Here is a 27,296-nt window from a genome sequence, read left to right on the forward strand (position 1 = left end):
GCCTAAAATTCCTTCAGCTATCACACTTTTAAACTCTGACAGGGGCCATTTTAGTCATTTTATAAGATTTTTTTTTTTTTTTTTTTCATTTTTTAAATATTAGCAGAACCAATAGGGTCTTTTAGTCTGCATTGGTATTTATTGTTGATTATTTAAATGCATTTATTCGTAGTTGCTTTCAATAATCCTGTATTTGTGTACTGATTTATTTATGTTCGTCACATTGCACTTTGGATGTGGGCTGATGTCTGGGCTGATGTCTATGGTAAGATGCAGATGAATTGCCCATATGGGATAAAGTTTTCTGAATCTGAATAAGAGAAGGGAGTCCTTACAAAATATGTGCCCAGCTTGGTTAAAGTACTAGCTTACATTTCACCACAGAGCATTTATTTATTTTATTTCTTGGTTTATTTAAGAGGGACATTGTACATTAATTCACATTTTTAAAAATAATTTAGCCCAATGGCTATTTTTCATCTGCAGTCCCTGGACAAATAAATTGCCACACTAAAAGGTTGCACAAGGTTATAAACGTACAATTTAAAAAATATATAAATTTAACCACAAATGAGTTGAAGACGAGTGCTAAAATACAGAAAATTACAATTAATTACACATCTGACAGTAAGAAAAAGATTGTTAAAATACACATTGCACTTAGACATATCAACCCATAAAGACCCAAACATCCACATTGTAAATCATTGGTATAAAATGCATTTTCTCATCTTTTCATGGTCATCAGATATGACCCATGTGGATGTTCAGAGGCTCGATAGTGAACGTGGAAACACTGTCATCTTCTACAACATGGATTCACCAGTAAAACCCATGGAGTCTGATAAATGACAGTGGATAGAGACCCTTGGTTTATGTCCAATTATTGATATGTTTTGTTAAAAAAGTGACTTTTTCTATTTTTTTCTGATTTGATATAATAACCTTTGAAAATATTCTGAACTGTTATGGACATCTATATGATCAGTAAATTAAATATAGGAAAATACACGATTTTTACTGAGAAATGCAAAATGCAGATGATAATATAATAAAGGGTGATCAATCATTTTGGAAGGACAAAAAAACAAACAAACAATCATTTGTAAGTTGTGACAAAAATACAGTAGCTGTGGTGGGTCTTTAAAGGTCAAATATGGAAGTAAATCTGTCTCATCAGATTTTGAATTATAAAAGCCACTGAATTTCTAGCATTGAATTTTTTTGCACTGAAATTAAGTATCTCCATTTTTTCAGCGTCATATGACCAACTTAACGTAATTTGTGTATGTGTGTATGTATGTATGTATGTGTGTATGTATGTATGTATGTGTGTGTGTATGTATGTATGTGTGTGTGTATGTATGTATGTATGTATGCATGTGTGTATGTATGTATGTATGTGTGTGTGTGTATGTATGCATGTATGTATGTATGTATGTATGTATGTATGTATGTGTGTGTATGTGTGTGTGTATGCATGTATGTATGTATGCGTGTGTGTATGTATGTATGTGTATGTGTATGTGTATGTATGTATGTATGTATGTATGTATTATTTTTTTGTATCTGAATTATTGAACATGTATTTCATGCATATATTGATTTTATGATTGTATTTTGTTTTTATATCTGTATTCTCCTGTATTGTATGTATTGTGTTACATGCTAAATGTTTGACAAAGTTTGTAAATTGATATTTAAATAAAGTAAAAAAAAAAAAAAAAAAAAAACCAAAACATTTGGCTGAATTTGGCCCCTGAACTAAAATGAGTTTGACCGCCCTGTCTTAGATGGATTTCTAAGTCATTAAAAGGTGTCAGTTCTCTGATTGTCGCTGGAATAGTTCCACTCGTGTAACTGTAACTGTAACTGTAACTGCACAAATGCACCTTTTCTCCGTGGCCCTGCTTAGTCTTCTGCTGTGCCAGAGCGCCATCTAGTGGCCACATCCGGAACCTGCAGTGGGTGACGCTGGTGACGCTGGTGACGCCAGTGGGCATCAGAGGTTCCACGGCTGCGTCTGTGTCAGTTCAGCATCTCCGGTGTCATTGCACTGAATCTGCGGAGCCGCTTCACCGACACAAGGTAGGACACAGGGCGGTAACACACACGCACACACACGCACACGCATGTGCATGTGTGTGTGCGCGCACTGTCATTCACTTTCAGTCCCTCATGGACAGTTGTGGACGTCCCTTACAGATGTTATGTAATTGCATTATTCTAAGACTCCACCCGTGGAGCTGAATGCTGTGTTGCATCGGTGTCATGGTAATCTGATCAGGGAGAACCGTGCCAAAAAAAAAGTGCGGATGGGTGTGGATGGCACCGTTTGCGGTCGTTGTGCGTAGGCCTGGATGGCGCAGTTTCAACGGAGGCAAAACACACCTCCCAGCATCCTTTATGTGGGCATCTCCTGTGTCGAATCCAGATAAGGCTGTTAACTCTGGGTAAAGTTGGGGACAATGATGGAGACATTTGTCAGCAGTGGAACGTCCTGCCTGATCACTGCTGCAGTATGTCCTTACTGTCCTTTACTTCCATGTTTTTGGCGCATATTGACCATTATCCAGCAAATCACCCATCAGTGCGGGCTGACTCACGATTACGCAATAACCAATGCAATAATAATAATAATAATAATAATAATAATAATAATAATAATAATAATAATGGTCACGCAGACATGAACTGTATGTGATTAGCAGCTGTAAATGGCCTGTAACTGTCAAAGGGCTTTCCCCTTCTCCTCATGTTTCTTAGATAATCCATGTTGATCCCATGTTCCCTCTGAGACCAAAACCAGCCGCAGGCGCAGTCTCGTGCTCCGGGGACGCGGTCAGGTCAATGGTGTAGTGCTGAATTCTGCTCCCTGCCGAAAACTGCATCACGCAGCAGCTGCCGAAAACTGCCCCCCCCCCCTTCCTAAGTCAGCCACGAAGAGGACAAAGTGCACGAAATTCACCCTGTCACACCAGAAGAGCTCCAAATGTGAGCTGCTACAGTCATTTCACTCCTGTAGCTTTGCAAGCTTATTGTAATAAGGGATGCAGTTTTTGGCAATATCTGGTGCCAAATTCTGCTCCCTGCCACGGTATCTGTTTTTATTGTTGTATATTTTGTGTGTTGTGCTTCTAAGATTTAACTTTAGAAAGTTTTATATTCCTTACAGTTTGCAAGTTCTTTAACCCTTTCATGCACGAATTATGAGAACCTTAATCAAATTTTTTTCCTGAGTGTTTTTATTCCTCTTTAGGCATGAAAAAAACAATGCGATTGAAAATTTTCTTCTGAAAAATAAATATAATAAATAAATAAAATTTTTAAAAAATAAAAATACATTAAAAAATAATAATGAAAAAAAAAAAAAAATTCTGATGAACCTATTTTTCATGAAGTTGCACAAATGTCCACTCAGCTGGACACCATGCGTTTAATTTTTGACGCACAGAAACATGTATTTACTGATAAATTGTGTGAAAACTATGGGGAGGGCTTGTGATTCTGGGGGTTTATGCTCAGGAGAGATCTACATGTTACCACTTCATGCCAGAAAAGATATGTAGTGTCTTCAAACTTTAATAAAGATATGTGTAAAAAAAAACAACAACAAAAAAAAAAAAAAGAAAATCCATGAATATACAAGAGAACAGCTGTAGAATAGTAATAGCTGTCCACTGTAGTGACCCCTATGCATGAAAGGGTTAATATTAACCAGATTAAAAAAACATAACTGCAATATCTTACAATATTATTCATTTCTGAATTGCTACACAGCTATGATGGTGTTAAGAGTTTGAATAATTCACAATTAATTTCATACCCTATGGTCAGAAAGGAGAAAAAGTTGTGACAGGGTGGATTTGGTGCACATTGTCCTCTTCATTGCTGATTTAGGAAGGGGGAGCAGTTTACGGTAGGAAGTAGAATTATTAATTAATTAATCAATCAATCAATTAATTAATTAATTATTGGCACAAAGCAAATTTACAGAACAAGAATGAGATAATCATTGCAAAAGAGAAATATAGAAATACATTTGAGACATGGTGGAATGATTAAACACAACTATTACAACTATCACAAACAAAAAACAAACAAAAAACAAACAAACAAAAAATAATAATACTTTTTAGACATTTGAGGTGTAATGAAAATATTGAAGCAGAAAGAAAAATAACTAAATCAGACTGGACAACAAAGCACAAAGGGCTAGGCAAGATATAGTTAAAACAGCAAGGATTTAGATAAACTAAAATAAAGTTTTCTGGCTTTTTTTTGGACATATTTTCAAGGCAGGAAGTAGAATTCAGTACAACAAATGGAACGTTGTCATTTTGATGCTGTGTTCCAGGCCGTTTTTTTGAGCCTATAAATCACGACTTCAAACCACAACTCATGACTTTGTAGCGTTCCAGGCAAGTCACACCAAACTGCCTGAGTGCAAGGAAGTGTGGGAGCTGGATGTAAACAAACCAGCATGGTGGACCATATGTTATTTTCATTTCCCAACATTTCTATCGCCAAAGGTGCCTGCGCCTTGGTTATTTGAGGGAAACAGAGGAGGAAAAATGGTGCATAACGGAAGAGAAGCTGTTTAAATTTATTCATGCGTTCAATGGACTGAACACTAGCTAACTAACTAGCTAGAGCAGCTGCTGATTATGCAGAACATTTGCAGATAAATAACGTTAGAGCAATACTTTGTTTTAATAAACAATCTGCATAAACACCACATCCACGGGGGCTGCCATTGTCATGTGACGTCAGAACTCGTAAGTGGGAGAACATGGATCTAGTATGAGTTTTTATGTGAACATTCTTCTAATTTTTGGTCCAAAATGGAAAATTATATCATATCTAAAAGTAACAATAAAATAAATATAACATCCCAAAATGTAATTACTTATTTTAAACATGATACAAACAATCTAGAATTTATTGTAAATTTGTTCATATTATTCGGAAAATGTCATATACATAAAAACAAATAACTAAAACTAACACACTCCCAAATTTTAAAATCTTCCTATTAGAATTTGGAAATTATATTAAATCTTTAGAACTCATTTATAATAATAATAATTAAAAAAAAAGCACTAACACCTTGGCTAGTTATAAACAATATTTTAATACTGACTGAACTCTCTGTTGCATTTATTTATTTATTTATTTATATTTGTCAGAATTATTATTTTTTTTATTTATTTACTTTTTTTTAACTATTATTTATATATTATGATTTGTATTTTTAAATCTATGCATTATTTTCTTAAACTTATATGTTCAAATGCATTTTCCCTCTTGACATGTTGTTGTTTGTTTAAAATGTTGTACTGTATACTCAAATGTTAATAAAGTTGAAAGGAAAATAAATAAATAAATAAAATACAACATAAAAACTAAAAAAAAAAAGAGGATCTAGTACGAGTTATCTAACATCACAGACAAATAAGCCTTGTTTATTGATTAATGGCATTAATACTTTTAGTTCGAGCTGTAATAACAGGCATATACGCAATGCACTGAATGAAAAGAGGAAAATTTCCTCCAGAGGTAAAGCAGTATGGAATTCAAGTTTTTCTAAAACTGAGTGGTCAAAAGCATGGACATTACTGTATAAATACTGTATTACAAACAAAATTAGAATTTTATATCTCAAAATTTTACATAACATATATCCCTCCAATGCTATTTTGTGTCGATTTTATGATGTGGAAGAAATATGTAACTTTTGCCAATCTGAATCTGAAACTACTATACACTTATTCTTTTTATGTGAACATTCTTCTAATTTTTGGTCCAAAATGGAAAATTATATCATATCTAAAAGTAACAATAAAATAAATATAACATCCCAAAATGTAATTACTTATTTTAAACATGAATTTATTGTAAATTTGTTCATATTATTTGGAAAATTCCATATACATAAAAACAAATATACTAAAACACTCCCAAATTTTAAAATCTTCCTATTAGAATTTGGAAATCATATTAAATCTTTAGAACTCATTTATAATAATAATAAAAAAGCACTAACACTTTGGCTAGTTATAAACTATTTTTTAATACTGACTGAACTCTCTGTTGCATTCATTCATTCATTTATTTATTTATATTTGTCAGAATTATTATTTTTTATTTATTTACTTTTTTTTTTTTTTTTTTTTTTTTTTTTTTTTTACAATTATTTATATATTATGCTTTGTATTTTTAAATCTATGCATTATTTTCTTAAATTTATATGTTCAAATGCTTTTTCCCTTTTGACATCCTGTTGTTTGTTTAAAATGTTGTACCGTATACTCAAATGTTGTTAATAAAGTTGGGGAAAAAAACAACACCAGTAGAAGTTTGGAAAAACAGGAGTTACGGGTGGACATGAACGCAGCATTAATGTCATGCGCGGCCTCAGCGCGTGCACGCCTCACCGTGGAACAGTGATACAACGTTAAATCGCTTTTGGGCTAAAAACCACGTCTTTAACAAAAGCGTATTTCTCTGGTTTACTCAGTGGTTACACACAGAGAAGGTAAGAGTGCAGACTCTGTTCTATTAGGCCCATAATGAAACCTCAGATTTACATTAGATTAACATGTCAGGTTGTCAATGTGCCATGTTTGAAATTTTTACAAAGGCAAAATGCAAAAAAACTATTCTTAATATTCCAAAAGGAGAGATTCATTTGACTAAAGTTAGCCTTAACTATGTTATGAAGTAAACAACTGTTAACTTATTTTAGTTTTCTTATTTTTTCAGGGGTGAAGTGGCGGGAAGTGCAGGCAACATAGCTAAGCTAATGCTAGCTAGGTCACTACTTTTTTATTTATCTGTTTATTTAAAGGTAGTTCACTATCTTGTTAGCCAGTCTTCACACAAATCAAGAGGTAAAACAATAAATTTGGGTAATTTTCAGTTACTCTATGTTAAAATATATATTTCAAATCTAGCTAATAAAATATCCGTAGCCTGTAATGCTAACAATAGCTCAGTTAAGCTAACTGATCCCCAATAAGTACTAATATTACACGTTTGTACAATGTTAACGTCATCATTTTATTGTCCAGAAGTTTAGGTACTGTATATGTTTTACAAATGGTATTTGAGAGTTTGGAGGCAGCTATTTGAGAAACTGAAACCTCGTAATAGGCTGTTTAAATCAAACAAGAACTACATAAATGATAAATGGAAAAATTAAGTATTTGCAGTCACATCAGAATAGTCAATAGATTTTACAAATATTTTTGGGTGACTCTTCATAAATGTTCTACCAGTCACATTGACAGTAACTAATATTAATCCTTTCACCAATACGGCCATTAATGCAATATTTTACACTTGCGTAATTTACACAGTATGTTTTTTTAATTTTATTTTTGCATGTAACTTTCTGTAATAAAATAGATAATAGGTTTAACAAACCGAACCACATGTAAGGTGATTAATGGCAGGTTTTTAACAGTGATCCCCAAAAGGCTAATTAATAAGCCATTACCTTGTCTCAAGGGTGTAGGTTTGATTTGGATATTGGTGGAGACACAAAAGTGCTCCAAGGCACTACTCCTGAAAGTTGATGTTTTTTTGCATTTGCAGTCACAATTTCATGTCATATAGAGCTGATCAAACAAGCAAACAATCATGGTCAGAAAAAAAAAAAAAAAATCAGTAATTGGCATGTTTATAATGCATATCTCAATATCTAAAGAGAATACAAGAATTTAATGCATTCTGCGAAGTTATTCTCATGACTAACATGTTCATCATTATATTTAACATCATATTTAACCTCACTTGTGAATTTACAGCCTCTCCTCCTCTACCTCCTCCCTCCTCTCTACTGTCTGTCACCTGACATAAATTTGTTGATGCATGACATATGAACAGATTCTGGATACAGTGATCATAGAGTTTGATGGTACAGTTATTGCCTGAGCAAACTGGCTTTCACTTTCAATTGTTACATGTAATTTATTCTCCAAAAATATGGATAAAATCACATCGAGAATCACATTTAGAATCTGAGGTTTTATTGTATTTTCCCCACAAACTTTCTTTATTTGTGTTTTTTATATAGTTGTTCTCTTCTACAGAAATACATGAAAACAATGAGTAAAAAATAACTTTAAAAAGTGTATCTGTTTGGCATTAAATATTGTCTTTTATTCAATATCTGTGTTGTTAAGCCTCTACGGTTCTATACGCTTGAACTAACTTACACTTTGACTCCTAAAGAAGTGTCTTCTGTCCAGTTTTCTCTTCTTTGACATCTTTCAAATCCTAATTACCAAGCACACATGCATGGGCACCCACGCATGCACACACAGGTGAACAGACACATGTACAAATGTAAATGTATATGATATTACTGATATTCTGTATTTTTTTAAAGTTTTTTTTTTTTTTTTTTTCATAAATTTGTGTATTTGAGTCTATTCATGACGCAACAAAAACAGAAGACAGAGAGAGAAACTAACATTGATTGTCGGCCAGAATGTTTTAAATATCGGTATCAGTAACTGCCAACAATTTTGCCATTTTGCACATTCTTAATGTTTGTAAATATAACCTCAGAGTGTAAGGGACACTTGCTTGTGTATAAATGATGGTTTTCACCAAGTCTCTTTACCCCATTAACTGAACTGCTGGGCCTTCTCAGTATCATCCAGGACAAGCTGCCATGGGGAAGGAAAAGCTCCACATTAACATTGTGGTCATAGGACATGTTGACTCAGGCAAGTCCACCACCACTGGCCACCTCATCTACAAGTGTGGAGGCATTGACAAGAGAACGATCGAAAAGTTTGAGAAGGAAGCTGCTGAGGTATGACTCAACTGACTTACTAGAATAAAAGTAAGATCATTGTGCTCTACAAGTATCATAGCATGTTTTTTTTTAAATTTTGTTTAACCAGTGTTTGCTTTATATAAGAATAATAAGATGTAACTGATTATACCAGGCTTTTGAAACAAGAAATATCTATGTGTGTGGAGATAAACGTGTTAATGTTACTTTTCATATCTACTAGATGGGAAAGGGGTCCTTCAAATATGCCTGGGTTCTGGATAAGTTGAAGGCAGAACGTGAGCGGGGCATCACCATTGATATCTCTCTGTGGAAGTTTGAGACCAGCAAATACTACGTCACCATCATTGACGCTCCAGGACACAGAGACTTCATCAAGAACATGATCACTGGGACGTCTCAGGTAGAGAGACACAAAATGAAATGCCTGATAGATGAAAGCAATGTTACTAAGAGACCATGGAGAGCAGAGAGTAGATTTTCGGTCATATTATTTAGATTAGATAGATGAATTATGTGGTTTTGGAGTAACAAAATATGTTAAAAAGTCACTTGATAAGGATTGTGTTAGTTTCGGTAAAGGCAGAACCCCCCCCCCCCCCCCCCCTTTCAGGCAGACTGTGCGGTGCTGATCGTGGCTGCAGGTGTGGGCGAATTTGAAGCTGGCATCTCAAAGAACGGCCAGACTCGTGAACATGCCCTGCTTGCCTACACCCTCGGAGTCAAGCAGCTTATTGTGGGCATTAACAAGATGGATTCTACTGAGCCCAACTACAGCCAGAAGCGCTATGATGAAATTGTTAAGGAAGTCAGCACTTACATCAAGAAGATTGGCTACAATCCTGATACAGTGGCCTTTGTACCCATCTCTGGCTGGAATGGAGACAACATGCTGGAACCCAGCCCCAATGTGAGTATGACTGGAGGCTGAAGAGGCAACAGTAACATGATTTGACAAATAAAAAATAAATTATTTACAATAAAATATTGATATTAATAAAATGATAAATAATAAATAACTGAGACAGTGTAATGAGGATGAGAAAACCATCTCAGAAAGTATCTCAAGGACTAAAATTCAAAGGGGCATAAAGTGACATTTCACCAAATTTATAGGAAGACCAAAAAACAAAAAAACATAGCTTTTCTTTTACTGCATTTTTACATTTTGAAAATAGTCACATGCAACTTTTTCTTTTTTGATATTTTGATCTGTTTGGAATTTAGAATAGTGGTATCTATTCACAGGATGAAGAAAGCTTAACAATAATGAATTTAAAAGAAACAGCAATCCATTGAAATAAAATATTTAACAAGTGGTGCCAGGCACAACAAACCCTGCCCCTTACACGTATTTCAGCTTATTGTGGCATCAGTCCAGCTGATATCATGTCTATGCATGTGCTGATGTCAGCATATCAATTGCCTCTATATGTGCCAAGTTTGAAGTAAATTGAAACAAAATTGATGTTTTATAGACATTTGAAATTTCGCCCATTATAAGTAAATGGGTGAAACAAAAAGATTTAAAAAATGCATAAAAATTGTAAACTTTGATCTACTTTTTCCAAAATGTAACCACATCAATTCTGGGTCACTGACAATCTATAAACCCAATTTGGTTTGAATTCAATCAATAGTTTTGCTGCTACAGACATTTGAAATTCTGCCCATTATAAGTAAATGGGGAAAAAAAGATTTTAAAAAATTAATTAATAAATTTGAACTTAGACCTACTGTTCTCAAAATGTAATCAGATCTATTCTGGGTCTCTGGCAATCTATAAACCCAATTTGGTATGAATTCAACCAATAGTTTTGCTGCTAGAGTGTTAACAAACAAACCAAACCAAAAACAATACCCCTTGCCTCCCCTTTCGGGGCGGGGTAATTGTGTGAATTTTAAACATTGGAACGAATAGTTCAGTTGGTTTCAGAAACTCCAGGGATAACATGGCTGTTTGTCTTATCACTGATGTCACTTTTGCTCAGATGACCTGGTTCAAGGGCTGGAAGATCAACCGTAAAGATGGGAATGCCTCTGGAACCACACTGCTGGAGGCTCTGGATGCCATCCAGCCCCCTACACGCCCCACCGACAAGCCCCTCCGCCTGCCTCTGCAGGACGTCTATAAGATTGGAGGTGAGGGTGGTGCTATTGCTGCTACTGTCAGTATAGTTGATAGGTTTGAAAAATGCAAGTCTTCCAATTACCAAGTTTGTCTAATGTGTCAGGATAAATAGATAGGCTTGAAGTATTTTGGAAATGAGAGCACTGATTGAGGATTTGAAAGAATCCCAACTGTTTTTTTCCTGATTGTGGGCTTTTTTCATGGTGCAGTTTTATGGAAATACTTACACATAAACAACTTTGAGGAATAGTAATAAGTTAGGACGCTGATGACAAGGAAGTACTTGGTGTGGCAAGGTGTACAAATCACATAGGAAACCACAGTGTATTACAGAAAGAGAACACACTGTTCAGAAATCTTGCATGCAGTTTGTTACATTAAGTGTGTCCTGTGCTTGCAGACTGAAATTTGTATCATTTTACTTCAATAGGTGTAATAGACTCATTCTGTAGACCAGGGGTCAGCAACCCTGGTCTTCGAGATCTACTATCCTGCGTGTTTTAGATGTTTCCCTCTTCCAGCACACCTGATGGTCGTTGTCAGGCTTCTGCAGAACTGGATGATTGGCTTATTATTTGAATCATGTGTGTTGGAAGAGGGATACATCTAAAACATGCAGGATGGTAGATCTCGAAGACCTGGTTGGTGACCCCTGCTGTAGACCAAATTGTGCTGCATTGCTTTGTCAGGGATGACACTAAAAAAAAAAAAAAAATTAAATAAATAAAAAAGTTTGATTTCATCATATACAGTATCAGTGTAATAGAACAGGGGTGTCAAATTCATTTTAGTTCAGGGGCCACATTCAGCCCAATTTGATCTCAAGTGGGCCAGACCAGTAAAACAATACCAGCGAAAAAGGTAAAATTATATTATGATCAGGTTTCCATCTATAAAGTTTCCTTAAAAATCTGAATAACATGAACAACTTGAATTGTCTTAACAAAAACAAGTGCAATTTTAACAATATTCTGCCTCGGTTTATCAGTTTATCATTTACACATGTGCATTACAATCACGCAAAACATTTAGTAACAGGCAGAATATTGGTAAAATTGCATTTACTTTTCTTAAGACATTTCCGTTTGTTCATATTTGTTTAGATTATTCATGTTTTTTGTAAAAGTATAGTTTGGTAATGTAAACACTTTGATGTAGTTTTCCTTTTTTACACCAAAAAAACGCAAAGAGAGAATTTGGGGTTGTCATTATTTATAGGTTATAATGATAATATTTTACTGGTCTGACCCACTTGAAATCTAATTGTACTGTATGTGTCTGTATGTGGAACCTGAATTAAAATTATTTCGATACCACTGATTGTTAATATCTTTAGTGTAATTTTTGCATTTCACAAATTCATCCTGCAGGCCAGGTTAAACCCTCTGGCGGGCCGGATTTGGCCCCCGGGCCGTATGTTTGACACCTGTGTATTAGAAGCTCAAGGTGGTGTTTGACTGAGACGTGACTAAATCTAATTTACCACAATCCTGCTGGGTGGGGTGAAACTTTGTTTGACTTGTACTTGTAATGTTCCGTACCTCCTTCCCTTCAGGCATTGGGACCGTGCCAGTTGGCCGAGTGGAGACAGGTGTCCTAAAACCTGGCATGGTAGTGACCTTTGCCCCCGTCAATGTGACCACTGAGGTGAAGTCTGTGGAAATGCACCACGAGGCCCTGACCGAGGCCCTGCCTGGGGACAATGTTGGCTTTAATGTGAAGAACGTGTCTGTCAAAGATATTCGCCGTGGCAACGTGGCTGGTGATAGCAGGAGTGACCCGCCACAGGAGGCCGCCAGCTTCACCTCCCAGGTCTACACCCTCTGGCTTTGGAAAGAATTCTTCCTTAAATGTTGCCCTTTAATGACTGTGCGTGTAAAAGTTGTCTTTACCTGTTGACATGTCTCGGGTTCTTCAGGTGATCATCCTGAACCATCCTGGGCAGATCAGTGCTGGCTATGCCCCTGTGCTGGACTGCCACACTGCACACATCGCATGCAAGTTTGCAGAGCTCAAAGAAAAGATCGACCGTCGCTCTGGGAAAAAACTTGAAGACAATCCTAAATCCCTGAAGTCAGGAGATGCTGCTATTGTGGACATGATCCCTGGAAAGCCCATGTGTGTGGAGAGCTTCTCTGAGTACCCACCGCTCGGTAAGATACCTGGATCCTCTCAGTTTGTAATTTTATTAGTTAATCTGTTTTAAAGAATCTGCTAATTATTTATCTATCTGAATTTTCTGACACCTTGAAATCTTTCACTTTTGTAAAGTTAGTAGTTATTTGTAATTTTTTCTTATTTAACCTGTCAAAATAACTTGTGGTACAACCATCTTGACATTTAAATCTATTCAAAAGTATTTACAGTACAGAATGTTTGAATCATACTTTTTTCAATATCATTTTAAAGTTGTTTTATGAAAAAGAAACACAAATCTTTTTCTTTTCTGGCCAAGACCATACTAATGTTAAGTAGGTTGAGCAAAGGGTTTTTCTCCTTTCTGTCCCTACCCGGCCCACTTTCATAGACTTACTCAGAAATAGTTGAATTTTTGATTCCAAGAAGGATCCATCTTCTGATGCCATATATTGGTATTCTGCAACTAACTAAACCGCCAGATGCTGCTACAGCAGCAGCTAAAGTCACCCCCATTTCCACATCACCATGCACCAGCAATATTTTCTAAAAATGACATCAAAGATCTTATGCAATTTTATCAGCGTATATATCATTCATGCATATTATACTTAAATAGTGCCTTTTATATGTATCCAGCTCCATATATAGACCAAACATGACCTTTGACCTGAACACATTTGAATATCATGTTGGAAAATGCAGCGAAATCATTAGGTTTGACTTCTTAAATCACAAAATCACATTCTTGGCCACCTGACTTGAAATATGTTCAACACACTATATTTATACATAAAAGCTTTAGAATTTATGAGGAGGGCAAGATGTTTAATTAATTAATTAATTAATATGTTAAATTTTAAGGTAAACTAAGAAGGTTTAAAAATTGTACATTACAGAAGTAAATGTAACATCCAAAGTGATCACCTAAATGTCTTATTTACAAATGTTTGTTGTTTTTATGATCATAAGTATTTGTTGCTTTAATACAGGGGTGTCAAACTCATCATAGTTTAGGGGCCACATTTTGCGAAATTTAACCTGAAGTGGGCCAGACCAGTAAAATAATATCATAATAATATATAAATAATGTCAACTCCAAACTTTCCTCTATGTTTTAGTGTGAAAAAGTAAGATCACATTATGAAAATGTTTACATCTACAAACTACCCCTCAAAACCACGTGAATAACATGAACAAACTGAGTAAATAAGTGCAATTTTAACAATATTATGCTTCAGTTTATCGTTTACAGACACAATATTGTTAAAATTGCACTTACTTCTCTTAAGACATTTCAAGTGGTTCATATTTGTTCAGCTTATTCACAGTTTTTGCGAAATTATACTTTGTTTTAGTGTAAATACATGAAAAGGTTTACATTTACTAAGAGAAAAATTTGGAGTTGTGAGTATTTCAAGGTTATTACCGTAGTATTTTACTGATCCGACCCACTTTAAATCATATTGGTCTGAATGTGAAAACTGAACTAAAATGATTGTTAATACCTTAGTGTAATTTTTGCATTTCACACATTCATCCAAAGGGCCAGACTAAAACCTTTAGTGGGCCTGATTTTGCCCCCGCATGTTGGGCACCTGTGTTTTAATGGAACTCCTTTCCAGTTGAGTAGATCATGTCACTATTAATACAAAAGAGTTTCATACTTACAGACATTATCATGCTACAAGGGATCCATTTTGGACATGCTTGATATTGTTGAGTCATGCTTCACTGAACATGGTCCAAAATGATTTTCTAGACATAAATTGTGCATTTTACTGAGCCAGACACACCTATTTTTAAAATAAATCCAAAGTGGGCAAAACAGATAGGATACCAGAACATGTCCTTATTAAATTTAAGATAAAGCAGGGTGACATTTTATTTCCTAATTTATATGTATGAAAATGTATTAAATTTTGTGTTTTAAAATCGACCTGTCCCTATATGTCACAGGTCTCTAACATGCGGCCCGGGGCCAAATCCGGCCCGCCAAAGGGTCCAGTCCGGCCCCTGGGATGAATTTGCAAAGTCAAAAATTCCACTGAATTGAATTAAGCGAAAAAGAAAAATTTAGTTTGAATTAAGGAAAGCATGTTGAATTAAGCAAAAAAATCTTCAATTAAGTAAAAAAAATCTTCAGTTTAGCCAAAAAAAATTTTGAATTAAGCCAAAAAAAATCTTGAATTAACAACTTCAAATTTTTGTCTTTTAGTGCAAAAATAACATCAAATTATGAAAATATTTACATTTACAAACTATCCTGTAACAATAGAATGTGAATAACCTGAACAAATATGAACAACCTGAAATGTCTAAAGAAAATGAAGCACAATTTTAACTATTTTCTAACTGTTACTAAATGTTTAGTGTCTTTGTAGATCTGATCCATAATGCACATGTAGAAATGGTAAGTTGAGGCATAATATTGTTAAAATTGCACTTATTTTTCTTCAGAAATGTCAGTTTTTTCAGGTTATTCACATCTTTTTTGTTTGGATAGTTTATAAAAGTAAGTATTTTCATAATTTAATGTTTTTTTTTTCTTTACACTAAAACAAAGACAACAATTTGGAGTTGTCATTATTTATATGTTATTATTTTACTGGTCCAGCCCACTGGAGATCAAATTTAGCTGAATGTGACCCCTGAAAGAAAATGAATCTGACACCCCTGCTATATGTCATTGTCCCTTAAATGTTATTTCTAATTTTACACTCAACAAGTTGAATTGGAAGCTTTTCCTGCGTTTTCCCAACAGGGCGGTTTGCTGTCCGTGACATGCGTCAGACGGTGGCGGTGGGAGTGATTAAAGGTGTGGAAAAGAAAGCCCCCACCAGCGGTAAGATCACCAAGTCTGCGCAGAAGGCACAGAAGGCCAAATGAACGTTGTGCTGGGCTGCTGCCCCAAACGCTCACCATGGCCGAAGACACACTAGCACCCCCCCCCTTCTGCGCACCATAGTCAGCGTCTGGTCTATTATCACAATGCATCGCAAAAGCAGACGAAGGAAAAAAAGAAACACTCATACCTCACAGTTAGTGATTAACATACTGTTACATGGAAGTTTTCTTGTCACTTGATTTGTGGCAGAACAAAACTAATTTGCATAACTGGCTTTCTGGTTGTGTGCTGTTGTAGTTAGCATAAAATTGCTCATGGACTTAGCCAACAAACGTAGTTGTTTAGCGCCAATATTAAGACTGAGATGTTCCTTTTCCAGCTCTTTATTGAAGGAAAGTGTTCTAGCTTTAAAAGAGATTAGCTTATTAGCCACAGGTAGGCTAGCTGCTTGCATGTTCCCTGTTTGCACCTTAGAAAAGCAAGAATCAGCAATTTTGAACATCATTCCTAGCACTTTGCTTGACTTATGCTCCCTTGCAGAAGCACTGTAAAATGTTAGTTAATGTTCAGTTCATGCACCTTAATCACTGTTATTTGTGAGAACATGTTCATAAAAGTAAAGATGTTTAAACAGTACGTCTGCCTCTGGTGTCATTATCTTCATCCTCCTCAACCACTAAAAAAAACAACACAGTTTTAGTGAGTGTCCAGGACAAAACAAACACAACAGGCATCACAGAATTTCATTTATTGACGAATGAGAAATAATTCACTTGCAGTTTCATTACATTACAGGCTTCATAAATTTAAATGAGATCATTACTAACGTGTAAATATGTGCACATAATTTAAATAAATTAATAGAAATGAGACAGACTGTTAACATGTCAAAGGCCTGTTTAATGCCCAGTAGCAAAATGATCTTTGAATTCAAAAACAATGTGTAAAATGCTTCAAGTCGAGAAAAGAAAATGAAGACAGTGCAACTATTTCTGCTCAGACAAAACTAATGCACTTTTCAGGATGATGCAAATGTGGAGATGAAAACAAAATGTATCACAGAAACAAGGCACCAATAAGGACTGCACATGTTAAAGACTTCATATCAGAGCTGGGGCCTTTTTTTTTTTTTTTTTTTTTTTTTTTTTACTACTGATGCAATCATTTTGAGCTGATGCAATTTCTTAATGACTTGGCATTCATTCATAAGTATAAATAGGTCTGAATATGTCACCCTACTCATGCAAATGTATAAAAAATGAAAACCCATCACCAAGCCTGACTGATAACGCTGCTCTGAGATACAGGTCTTTGGGTTTTAATTGAGGTACTGCTAACTGAACATTAGATGGCACCACTGCGCCTTTGGATAGAGAGCCCCTACTTGCATTTTGTGGGTTTTTTTGTTTGTTTTTTTTTTTTTTTTACAGAACCATACAAGCCAACGTGATGCATATTATACTGTGCCATGGGAGAGGATGAGTGAAAATGGTTTTTACTGCCCACTGTGCCCCAGCAGGTGAAGCTATATCTGTGCTGCTTATATTAGCGATGAAAGCTTTACATTCTGCTGTGAGTCCACTTTACGGAAACAAAATGAACTCCATTACACAGTATGAAATAAGCAAACACTAACCGTGAATTTTAACAAAAATGATTCGTTTTGTGTAAAAATGTAGCAAAGAGCCAATTTCAATAAAAAGTGAGATTTCAGAAAAGTTTTTAAGCGTGATTCTCAATGAAAACAAAGTGCATTTGATAAGACACAAATGACACAAACTTTAAAAAAAAAATCAAGATATGACATTCAAGATGTATCAATCCATATCTGTCATTTGCTGAGCTCACATAATCTGAGAATAAGCAACAGCTCCGTCTCTCCTGGACTATAGTCGTCTTGCTGGTACTATCGGCAGTATGATCTGCACAGGCGTTGAGTTCAGGCTTCTTCCTGGGAATTCTTACATGTACCATTGCATATGCAAGTGTGAACATACTGGGTCATGCACATCATACAACAGAGCTGATGTGGTTAAAAACTAAATGTCAAGCATCCAAAGATTTGGCAGTGACACCAACATGTCTTTTTGTCTTATCTTTTCTGCTGCTCCCATTACAGTTGTGACTCACATTTTTCTTGTCAAAGTAAAAGTAAATCTAAAGGAAAAGCATGTTTCAGCCAGTTAACTATTTACATTACAGTGAATCATTTTGCAAACCTTAAAGTTATTTTTCTGAGATTAACAATTGGTTTTAAAAACTGCTTTTGAATCTTCTCTGTAAAAATCTTTAGTATTGAATCTCTTTTAGGTTCTTCAACTGGCACATCCAATAGAATAGTGCTTTAAACTCTAGTACAGGGGTGTCAAACTCATTTTAGTTCAGGGGCCACATTCAGCCCAATTGGATCTGAACTGGGCCACACCAGTAAAGTAACTAGAAGCACTCGGAGAGCGCAGACCTCCGCCAAGGCTGATCAGTGGCGCCCCCCGTGGGCCCCCCCACCCCCGATCACCACCAAAATTTAATCATTTCTTCCTTATCCCATTTCCAACAAACCCTGAAAATTTCATCCAAATCTGTCCATAACTTTTTGAGTTATGTTGCACACTAACGGACAGACAAACAAACAAACAAACAAACCCTGGCAAAAACATAACCTCCTTGGCGGAGGTAATAACAGTGAAAAGAGTAAAATTATAGTATGATCAGGTTTACATCTACAAAGTTTCCTTAAAAATCTGGGAGCTCACAGGTTGTGCGAGCCTTTATTTTTTCATCACTAATTTTGGGATCCTGCACACCTCTTATTTTTTGGATGTGCGTGTTGTGCACCTCTTTTCTTAAAACTCTGAATAACATGAACAACTTGAATTGTCCTAAGAAAAACAAGTATAATTTTAACAATATTATGCCTGGGTTTATCAGTTTATCATTTACACACGTGCATTACAATCGCCCAAAACATTTAGTAACAGGCAGAATATTGGTAAAATTGCATTTACTTTTCTTAAGACATTTCCATTTGTTCATATTTGTTCAGGTTATTCATGTTTTTTTTTTTTGTAAAAGTATCGTTTGGTAATGGAAACATTTTCATGTTCATGTGCATTTTTGCACCAAAAAAACAAAGAGAAAATTTGGGGTTATGATTATTTGTAGGTTATTCTGATAATATTTTACTGGTCTGACCCACTTGAAATCTAACTATAACTGTAACTGTAATTGGACTGTATGTGTCTGTATGTGGAACCTGAATTAAGATGATTTTGACACCACTGATTGTTAATATCGTCAGTGTAATTTTTGCATTTCACAAATTTATCCCATGGGCCAGATTGGACCCTTTGGTGGGCCGGATTTGGCCCCCAGGCCGCATGTTTGACAGCTGTGCTCTAGTATTTTCAAATCGTCTCTTTGAAAAGATACCCAGAGGATTTTTTAAAATTTTTTAATTGGTAAATCATAGTTGTGGATAATAATTTGCTTAAAAAAGGTCCAGTGTGTAAGACTTAGGGGGGCTATAAGAGAATCTAAATGCATAAACTAAATGTATTCCTAATTATTTGCCTGTTTATAATTATACATAAATGAAAATCATTGTTTTTTTCATCTTATAATGAGTCGGTTGCCATTCACTGTCCACAATGTTGTACTGTCCTAGGTTATAACAGTTTTGGATTTTTCATTATAGTTTAAACTTTTTTTTTCTCTAATTCAGTTAGTTTTAATTAGTTTTGAGAGCAGGTTTACTAGTTTTTATTAGTTTTCATTATTTTCTAAATGCTTAGTTTTAGTTTCTTTATATCTTTTCTCTTCTTTTCTGTCATATTCAGATAAATCCCAGACAGGACTCTGCTGCTTTCTCCCAACTTTAGTCTCCATGTTTCCAGGTAGAGTAGAAACCAGAGGACGACTCTAAACGACAAGTGACGAGAAGTGATGGACCGTTAAATATCATATGGTGCCAGCAGCTAAAATTGCTTGAGGGAAATAAATCGATTTTATATCAATCCAACATTGACAAAGACGAAAATGAAGGGAATTTTATCCAGAATTTTTATATGTTTTAGCTAGTTTTGTAAACACACAATACAGTTTCAGTTAGTTATCATTTTTTGTCTTTTAATTATAGTTTTTATTTATTTCAGTTAACGAAAATGTTTTTTACAATTCTAACTAGCTTACCAGCCGACAGGCTGTAAGCTATTGTCGTCATGTGGCGTCCGGCAGCATCGTCATCTGTTGTCTGTCATCTGTTACAAAACTTTCAATCGTCTTCCTCTCCGAAACTACAATTCCGATTGACTTCAAACTTGGTATACAGCTTCTTTATGATGATGTCAACAACAGTTAGTGAAATTATTTGGATCCGGATCTGATTCTGGATTTGGTGCCACTTTGAAAAATGTTCCCATTATAAGAGATAGGAAGTGGATGGATGCAATAACTCAGTAAATATAAATGATATCCAGTGTAAATTTCTACAGTCCAGCCCTGATGGGGAGATGACCAAAACATAATGTCCACATGCTGATCAGGATCTTCTTCTGGATCCGGGAACTTACAGAAAATTTAACATGGGCTCTTATGGGGAAAACATTCAATCGTCTTCTTCTCTGAAACTCCAGTTCTGATTGACTTCAAACTTGGTATACAGCTTCTGTATGATGATGTCAACACAAAGTACTGAAAGTATTTTGATCTGGATCTGATTCTGGATTTGGTGCGACTTTGAAAAATTTTCCCATTATAAGAGATAGGAAGCGGATTGATCCAATAAATCAGTAAGTATCAATAATATTAAGTTGAATTTGAATTTTTTTACAGATCTGATTGGAATATGACCAAAACATGGGCTATTTCTGTAATAGAATAAATACACAGTACTGGGTGATAATAAATGGCATCTGGATACATTTCCCAAAGCTTTTAATTTGGCCGGTAAGCTACAGGGCCATTGGTCCTATTTTTTTTTCATCATTTCGTTAGTTTTCGTTAACGATAATAACCTTGATACTGTCACATTTCCACTATAGTTACAAACAGAATTCTTCCATTCTTCCGGATGCATAGCAGTCAGTGTTAGGGTGCATTTGCTGGCACTGAGTTCATTATCCTCTTATGTAAAAGGTGCAGAACAGACAACACAAACGGTGACGCTAGCAAGAGACCTTTTTTTTTTTTAGTTTTGGCAACCACAGTAGATGAGAATGAGAAATGTTAATTTGTTTGTAGTCTGCATCTGGATTACTAGATGTCACTAAATATCACACACTGAACCTTTAAGGAAACAGAAACCAGGATCGGTTGTATGGGAAATAACAGAAAGCTTGCAAGTCTGAATGAAATGTTTGGCCATGGTGAGTTAACATTCATTTCAGCAGGAGCATAATACATGATCTCAGAAAAAGAACAAAAAAAATCTTATTTATTTGTGTACATTTAAGACAGGAAACCCCTTCTACAGTTGAAACAGATGTGATCTTCTCAGTTTTGCCTTCAGTGTCCATGCCTTGATGCTTTGTCTGTGTGTAAACTGTGCCGTTGTGAAATCCAGTACCTTTAAGTAAAGACATGCAGTGTTCATGCTGTGTCTCAAGGTATGTACTGTATCAACCAACAGTTGATACAGCACCAAGTTTTGTCGGGATTGTTTAACAGCAAAATCCTGGTAATCGAGGGTTGTGCGTTTCTTTCATCCTTCATTTCCTTCATGCAGATTTCTTTCTCCTATTTTAAAATTAAGAATAACTCGTGCAGTGATGCGTACGGAAGTAAATCTGTCTCATCAGATTTTGAATTATAAAAGCCGCTGAATTTCTAGCACTGAATTTGTTTGCACTGAAATAAAGTATCGGAATTTTTTCAGCATCACATGACCAACCTAATGTTACTTGATTGGCTGGCTGTTCCACTTGATAGAAGTGATTGCTTATCCTTTGTTTTCTGGATGTGTGATCTGAATTTTTTGCGTCTGAATTTCTTGATTCTGAATTTTTTGCATTTGATTTTTTTGCTTCTGAAATTTTTGCATCTAAATTTTTTGCATCTGAATTTTTTTGCTTCTGAATTTTTTCATTCTAAATTTATGAACATAATAAAATTGAGAGACAAAAAATTCAAATACTTCATTTCAGTGCAAAAAAAAAAAATTCAAATACTTAATTTCAGAAAAAAAAATCCAGTGCTAGAAATTCAATGGCTTTTATAATTCAAGATCCAATAAGACAGATTTACTTCCATAGATGCGCCCTATGTGATCGGCCTGTAGGAAAATACTGTGATTCTTATCAAATGGATCAACATGAGAATTAAACAAAAAAAGGACCCCCTTGTTTCAGTATTTAATATTCCCCCCCTCCCACATTCCAACATAATAGGATAAAAACTGTCACTTTGAGGTTAGATCTGTAGATACCATCTGGTTTATTTTAGACGTACATGTGGCATATTCAGCAATTCAGTGCTGCCAGTAGAAGGTGAGGATGCATGACCGCTGGCCAGGCTCTGGTTTGAGCCGTGAGACCCCTCCCCGGCTCGGCCCCCCGTTCTCAGGAGCTCTGAGGAGTACTTATGGGCCTCAGCGGTCCCCTGTGACAGGAAGTCAAACCCCTGTGCTTCAATGTCCCTATCGCTGATAAAGAGGTCGTCATCACCCCATCCTAACCCACCACTCCTGTCGGTACCACCCCCTCCCCCTCCACCTCCACCCCCTGAGTCTTGGCTGCAGCTGTGGAAGCCAATGGGAGAATCGCTGCTTGTGCTGGCGGTGGGAGATGAGAGGCAGAGGCTGTGGTGGTGGGGGGTGTCCTGGGCTGTTTGGGGGCCGGCCTGAATCAGGTCCTGCACTGACATGGACTTTCCCAAGCCCTGGTCTAACGCGATGGCGCCGGAGCAGCACCCGAGGGCGGACGGCACCAGAGGCTCCAACTCCAGGCTCATATGTCTCCTCCAGGACCCCTCCTCCTTGGCACTGAGCTTGTTGTTATTTGTGCTTCCTGGTAGCTGCAGCCCAAGTCCACTCAGCCCCAAACCAAGGCCAAGGTCCTCCCTGACACCGCTGTCCTCCATGTGTGTCCCCAGACCTCCACAGAAGTCGTCCATATCAGGGGACACTTCTGTGGATGTCGCTCGTACTAACTTGCCTGGACCCCCGCTCCGGCTGGGAGGGGGCGGGGGTGGAAGCCTCGCCAGAAGAGGAAAGCCTCCGTCTCCTACTCCTCCGCTCACACTACTTGTGACACTATTTGGGGTGAGGATGGGTGGAGAGCTCCCCATAGCTTCATCATTACCACTTTCAGGTGTGGTGGGCTGACCCTGCTTGTGATGGTGGGGGTAATGAGGATGATGTTGGTGGTGGTGGTGATGATGCGGCAGTGGTGACGGACTAAAACAGGAGGAAGGGAGGCCGGAAGGAGGGGTGGAGGAGGAGGCGTTAAGATTGAGGCTAAGCTCACTGGATGGGGCCAGGATGAGGTGAAGTCCTCCCTGGGAGAGGTGGGAGTTGGTGGAGGAGCGTGTGACGCAGCCACCAGGGGGAGCTGTTCCACCGCTGCTGCTGACCTGGGTGGAGCAGGACAGGTCCTTACTGAAAACAGACGAGTGGTAGTCGGAGGTCTGCTCCAGCTCGAAGAGGGGCAGAGAGGAGAGCGTGAGCGCTGAAGACGAGCCTTTACGCAAAACCTGACGATAGATGTCGAGCAACGAGTCCAGCTTTGACTCGATTGACTGGACCTGTATGGAGAAAAAGGAGAAGAATGAGGAATGGACCAAGGTTATTATCGTTAACGAAAACTAACGAAATGACGAAGACTAGAACTGAAAAAAACATTTTCGTTAACTGAAATAAATAAAAACTAGAATTAAAAGAAAAAACGATAACTAACTGAAACTGTATTGTGTGCTTACAAAACTAACTAAAACCTTTAAAAATTACGGATAAAATTCCCTTCGTTTCTGTTTTTGTCAATGTCGGATTGATATGAAATCGATTTATTTCATTCAAGCAATTTTAGCTGGCGGCACCATACGACACTTCATGGTCCGTCACTTGTGGTTTAGAGTCGTCTTTTCTTCCCCACTTTACCTGGAAACATGGAGACTAAAGTTGGGAGAAAGCAGCAGAGTCCTGTCTGGAATTTATTTGAATTTGACGGCGAAGATGAAAAAAGATATAAAAAAAATAAATAAAACTAAGCATTTAGAAAAAAACAAAAACTAATAAAAACTAGCACACCTGCTCTAAAAACTTATTTGTAGCTTACCGGCCAACAGGCTGTAAGCTATTGTCGTCATGTGGCACCTGTTGTCCGTTACAAAATTTCAATTGTCTTCTTCTCCGAAATTACAATTCCGATTGACTTCAAACTTGGTATACAGCTTCTTTATGATGATGTCAGCAAAAGTTGGTGAAATTATTTGGATCCGGATCTGATTCTGGATTTGGTGCCACTTTGAAAAATTTCCCCATTATAAGAGATAGGAAGTGGATGGATGCAATAACTCAGTAAATATAAATGATATCCAGTGTAAATTTCTACACTACAGACCTGATGGGGAGATGACCAAAACATAATGTCCACATGCTGATCAGGATCTTCTTCTGGATCCGGAACTGACGGAAAATTTAACATGGGCTCTTATGGGGACAAAATTTCAATCGTCTTTTTCTCCCAAACTCCAGTTCTGATTGACTTCAAACTTGGTATACAGCTTCTGTATGATGATGTCAACACAAGGGATTGAAATTATTTCCATCTGGATCTGATTCTGGATTTGGTGCGACTTTGAAAAATTTTTCCCATTGTAAGAGATAGGAAGTGGATTGATCCAATAAATCAGTAAATATCAATGATATCAAGTTGGAATTTGAATTTTTTACAGATCTGATTGGAATATGACCAAAACATGGGCTATTTCTGTAATAGAATAAATACACAGAACTGGGTGATAATAAATGGCATCTGGATCTATTTCCTTTTAATTTGGCCAGTAAGCTACAGGGCCATTGGTCCTATTTTTATCAATTATAGGCGGCCATACTTCAAGAAGACAATGTGTATGAAAGGCCTAAAAAACAGGTTATTGAAAAGATTCAAGATGATCATCAGAGAATAAAATGAGGATATGACGGACCTGCCGCTCCACCTTACAGACCCGGCCCAACATGCTCATGTCCTCCAGTATGTCGCCTTCAGACAAAAGCTTCTCTCGGATTTTCTTATCCAGAGGGATCTGGCCCTTCCCGAGGATTTGGTCTACTCTGGAAAAAAAACCAACACATCCAACATCAGATACACCGATGTGGGGCAAGAACTGTGATGAAGTCCAAGTCCAGCGAGGCAGCCCAGAGAAAGGAAGGAAGACTGAGAAGAAACTATTTAAGTGTGTTTTTCTTTCCAACAAATACAGACCAGTGAAAGAATAGATTTCCCCCCTGGATTTTTAAAGAACATACACATCACTAAGTCAAGGCATATGTTCCTAAATTTGAGAGGTTCTTATTACAACAAGAGTCAGACGGACAGGTTTTGCTTTCTGTTGTCATTTCTCCTCTAAATACCACTCAGTCTCAATACTGCAAACATGTGAAAGACAATTTAAGCATCAACGACAAATCAATTTGGATAAAGCTTACTCTGAAATCAAAAAAATATATGTATTTGTTGCAGTTGCTCAAACATTTACAATATGTGTACACATTAGGTCATACGTTGTTGCAGTGTGTTTTGATTTAGATGAAGTGGGTCATTAATTGGCATTAATTTATTCATCATTTCAACTGAAAATGACTTCATTTCCTTGACCTGCTTGACATTTTTCTTTCAGGTTTTCAATATCAATAGTTTGAAAATAATTGCTGTTCTTTTGAGTTTTGAAGAATGAGTTTGAATTAATTTTGCTGTATAAGGTCACGGTGTTAGAACATTTGATTTGAAAAAACTGATTACTGATTAAAATTGGTATTTAAAATAAAACACAATTCATTCAAGCCCATTGTGTCAGTGATTCATATTCCAGCCACAGAAATTGAGATTATGCTTAAACTTAACTTTAACTTTACCCTAAGTATTACATCAATATTTCATTACTTAGTTACTTTTCATTACATTTCATTAATGCTGAAGTTTTGTACAAGATAACAAAATAGTTTAGTAATCATACCAGATAGGACAGACAACACAATTACGCAGATTTAGAGATAGTTCAGATAAGTTTATACTTTTAAGATATCCATAATATTTTCTGTAAAGACTGAAGACATTTTCTTTGATCCACAAAAACCAAGAGAAAGTGCCAGCCGTCATCTTGAATCCTTCATAATAATTCTCTAATCCTTGTAATAATGGACTCAGACCTAAACTTTAGCAGCCACATTAAATCAATTACATCAACCTTTTACCTTCTCAAAAACATTACTAGAATCAAATCAGACTTAGAGACACTTATCCATGCATTTATCTCTAGCAGGTTGGACTACTGTAACGTATGAAGAGAAGTGATCGACACGCACATCCGAAGAATAAGAGGTGTGCAGGATCCCCCCAAAAAAACAATGAAAAAAATAAAGGAAGGGCAGCACAACTTGTGAGCTCCCAAAGCATTTATTAAACCACGTGACGTTTCGGGCTGAGGCCCTTCATCAGACTGAGGACCATGATTCCAAGGAACTGAGCTACTGGGAACCGGTTCTCAAAAAGAACCGGCTCTTGATTCCCATCCCTAACCTGAAGTACTACTAAATTAAAGAGTAAATACATTTTTGAAAAGTAAGTGTAACATATTGTGGCATGTTTGCTGCATTGCATTGTGGGTATTGGGCATATTGCTTGATTATGTGCTATTTTTACCTCCGCCAAGGAGGTTATGTTTTTGCCAGGGTTTGTCTGTTTGTCTGTCCGTTAGTGTGCAACATAACTCAAAAAGTTATGGACAGATTTTGATGAAATTTTCAGGGTTTGTTGGAAATGGGATAAGGAAGAAATGATTAACTTTTGGGGGTGATCCTGGAAGAAATCCTGGATTCTGGATCACTTTGAAACTTTCGTTAACATTGTGGTAAATGGGGCCAAAATTTTCGTTTCCCAATATCTCGCTTAATTAATGACCAAAACTCATGAAATTTAACTCAGGAATTGACAATGGGGTCCTCTATCACATTTCAAAGGCTGATCCGGATCTGATCCAGAAGGCGGATTTTATCTCAATTTATATAAAAAATGGGGGTGCCCTTACTTTTTGGCCTACTGTGCCTTTTATATTAAAGGTAGAAATTTCTGACAAGCGCCATCGTGTAGCTCAGTCAGTTCCGCATCGGGAGTATGCCACCGGATTTCATGTAGCTTTAATACTTAAGGAGCTAGATCCAG

At 36.5% G+C, this 27,296-nt stretch overlaps 2 protein-coding genes across 4 annotated transcripts in view; one reads left to right on the plus strand and one right to left on the minus strand.

The window, feature by feature from the left end:
• Positions 1 to 1,961: 1,961 nt before the first annotated feature.
• On the plus strand, positions 1,962 to 16,560 carry LOC115424940 (elongation factor 1-alpha 1). 2 transcript variants are annotated; one of them, XM_030142358.1, is made up of 8 exons: positions 1,962 to 2,088; positions 8,663 to 8,827; positions 9,033 to 9,212; positions 9,423 to 9,719; positions 10,801 to 10,951; positions 12,496 to 12,752; positions 12,859 to 13,093; positions 15,841 to 16,560. In XM_030142358.1, the coding sequence occupies exons 2-8, from the start codon at positions 8,684 to 8,686 to the stop codon at positions 15,963 to 15,965; spliced, it is 1,389 nt and encodes a 462-aa protein (XP_029998218.1). In that variant the 5' UTR covers positions 1,962 to 2,088; positions 8,663 to 8,683; the 3' UTR covers positions 15,966 to 16,560. The 2 variants fall into 2 exon arrangements, with proteins under 2 accessions (XP_029998218.1, XP_029998227.1); XM_030142367.1 differs by having other exon boundaries at positions 1,976 to 2,088; positions 8,673 to 8,827.
• Positions 16,561 to 22,336: 5,776 nt separating this feature from the next.
• kcnq5b (potassium voltage-gated channel, KQT-like subfamily, member 5b) overlaps positions 22,337 to 27,296 on the minus strand; it is a 296,398-nt gene continuing 291,438 nt past the window's right edge. For both annotated transcript variants that reach the window (XM_030142230.1, XM_030142235.1), the window contains 2 exons: positions 25,063 to 25,189; positions 22,337 to 23,661 (listed from right to left, as the gene is read on the minus strand). In XM_030142230.1, the coding sequence (XP_029998090.1) occupies positions 22,354 to 23,661; positions 25,063 to 25,189 (1,435 nt within the window). In that variant the 3' untranslated portion in view covers positions 22,337 to 22,353. The remainder of the gene's footprint in view (positions 23,662 to 25,062; positions 25,190 to 27,296) is intronic.

This window comes from Sphaeramia orbicularis, chromosome 1 (genome assembly GCF_902148855.1).
Source record: "Sphaeramia orbicularis chromosome 1, fSphaOr1.1, whole genome shotgun sequence".
Lineage (NCBI taxonomy): Eukaryota > Metazoa > Chordata > Actinopteri > Kurtiformes > Apogonidae > Sphaeramia > Sphaeramia orbicularis.

Excerpts from the sequence above, each read along its gene's own strand:
- LOC115424940 (XM_030142358.1), top strand. The coding sequence starts at position 8,684 with ATGGGGAAGGAAAAGCTCCACATTAACATTGTGGTCATAGGACATGTT. Across the intron at positions 8,828-9,032 it reads TTGAGAAGGAAGCTGCTGAG|ATGGGAAAGGGGTCCTTCAA; the intron begins GTATGACTCAAC and ends CATATCTACTAG. Across the intron at positions 10,952-12,495 it reads GGACGTCTATAAGATTGGAG|GCATTGGGACCGTGCCAGTT; the intron begins GTGAGGGTGGTG and ends CCTTCCCTTCAG.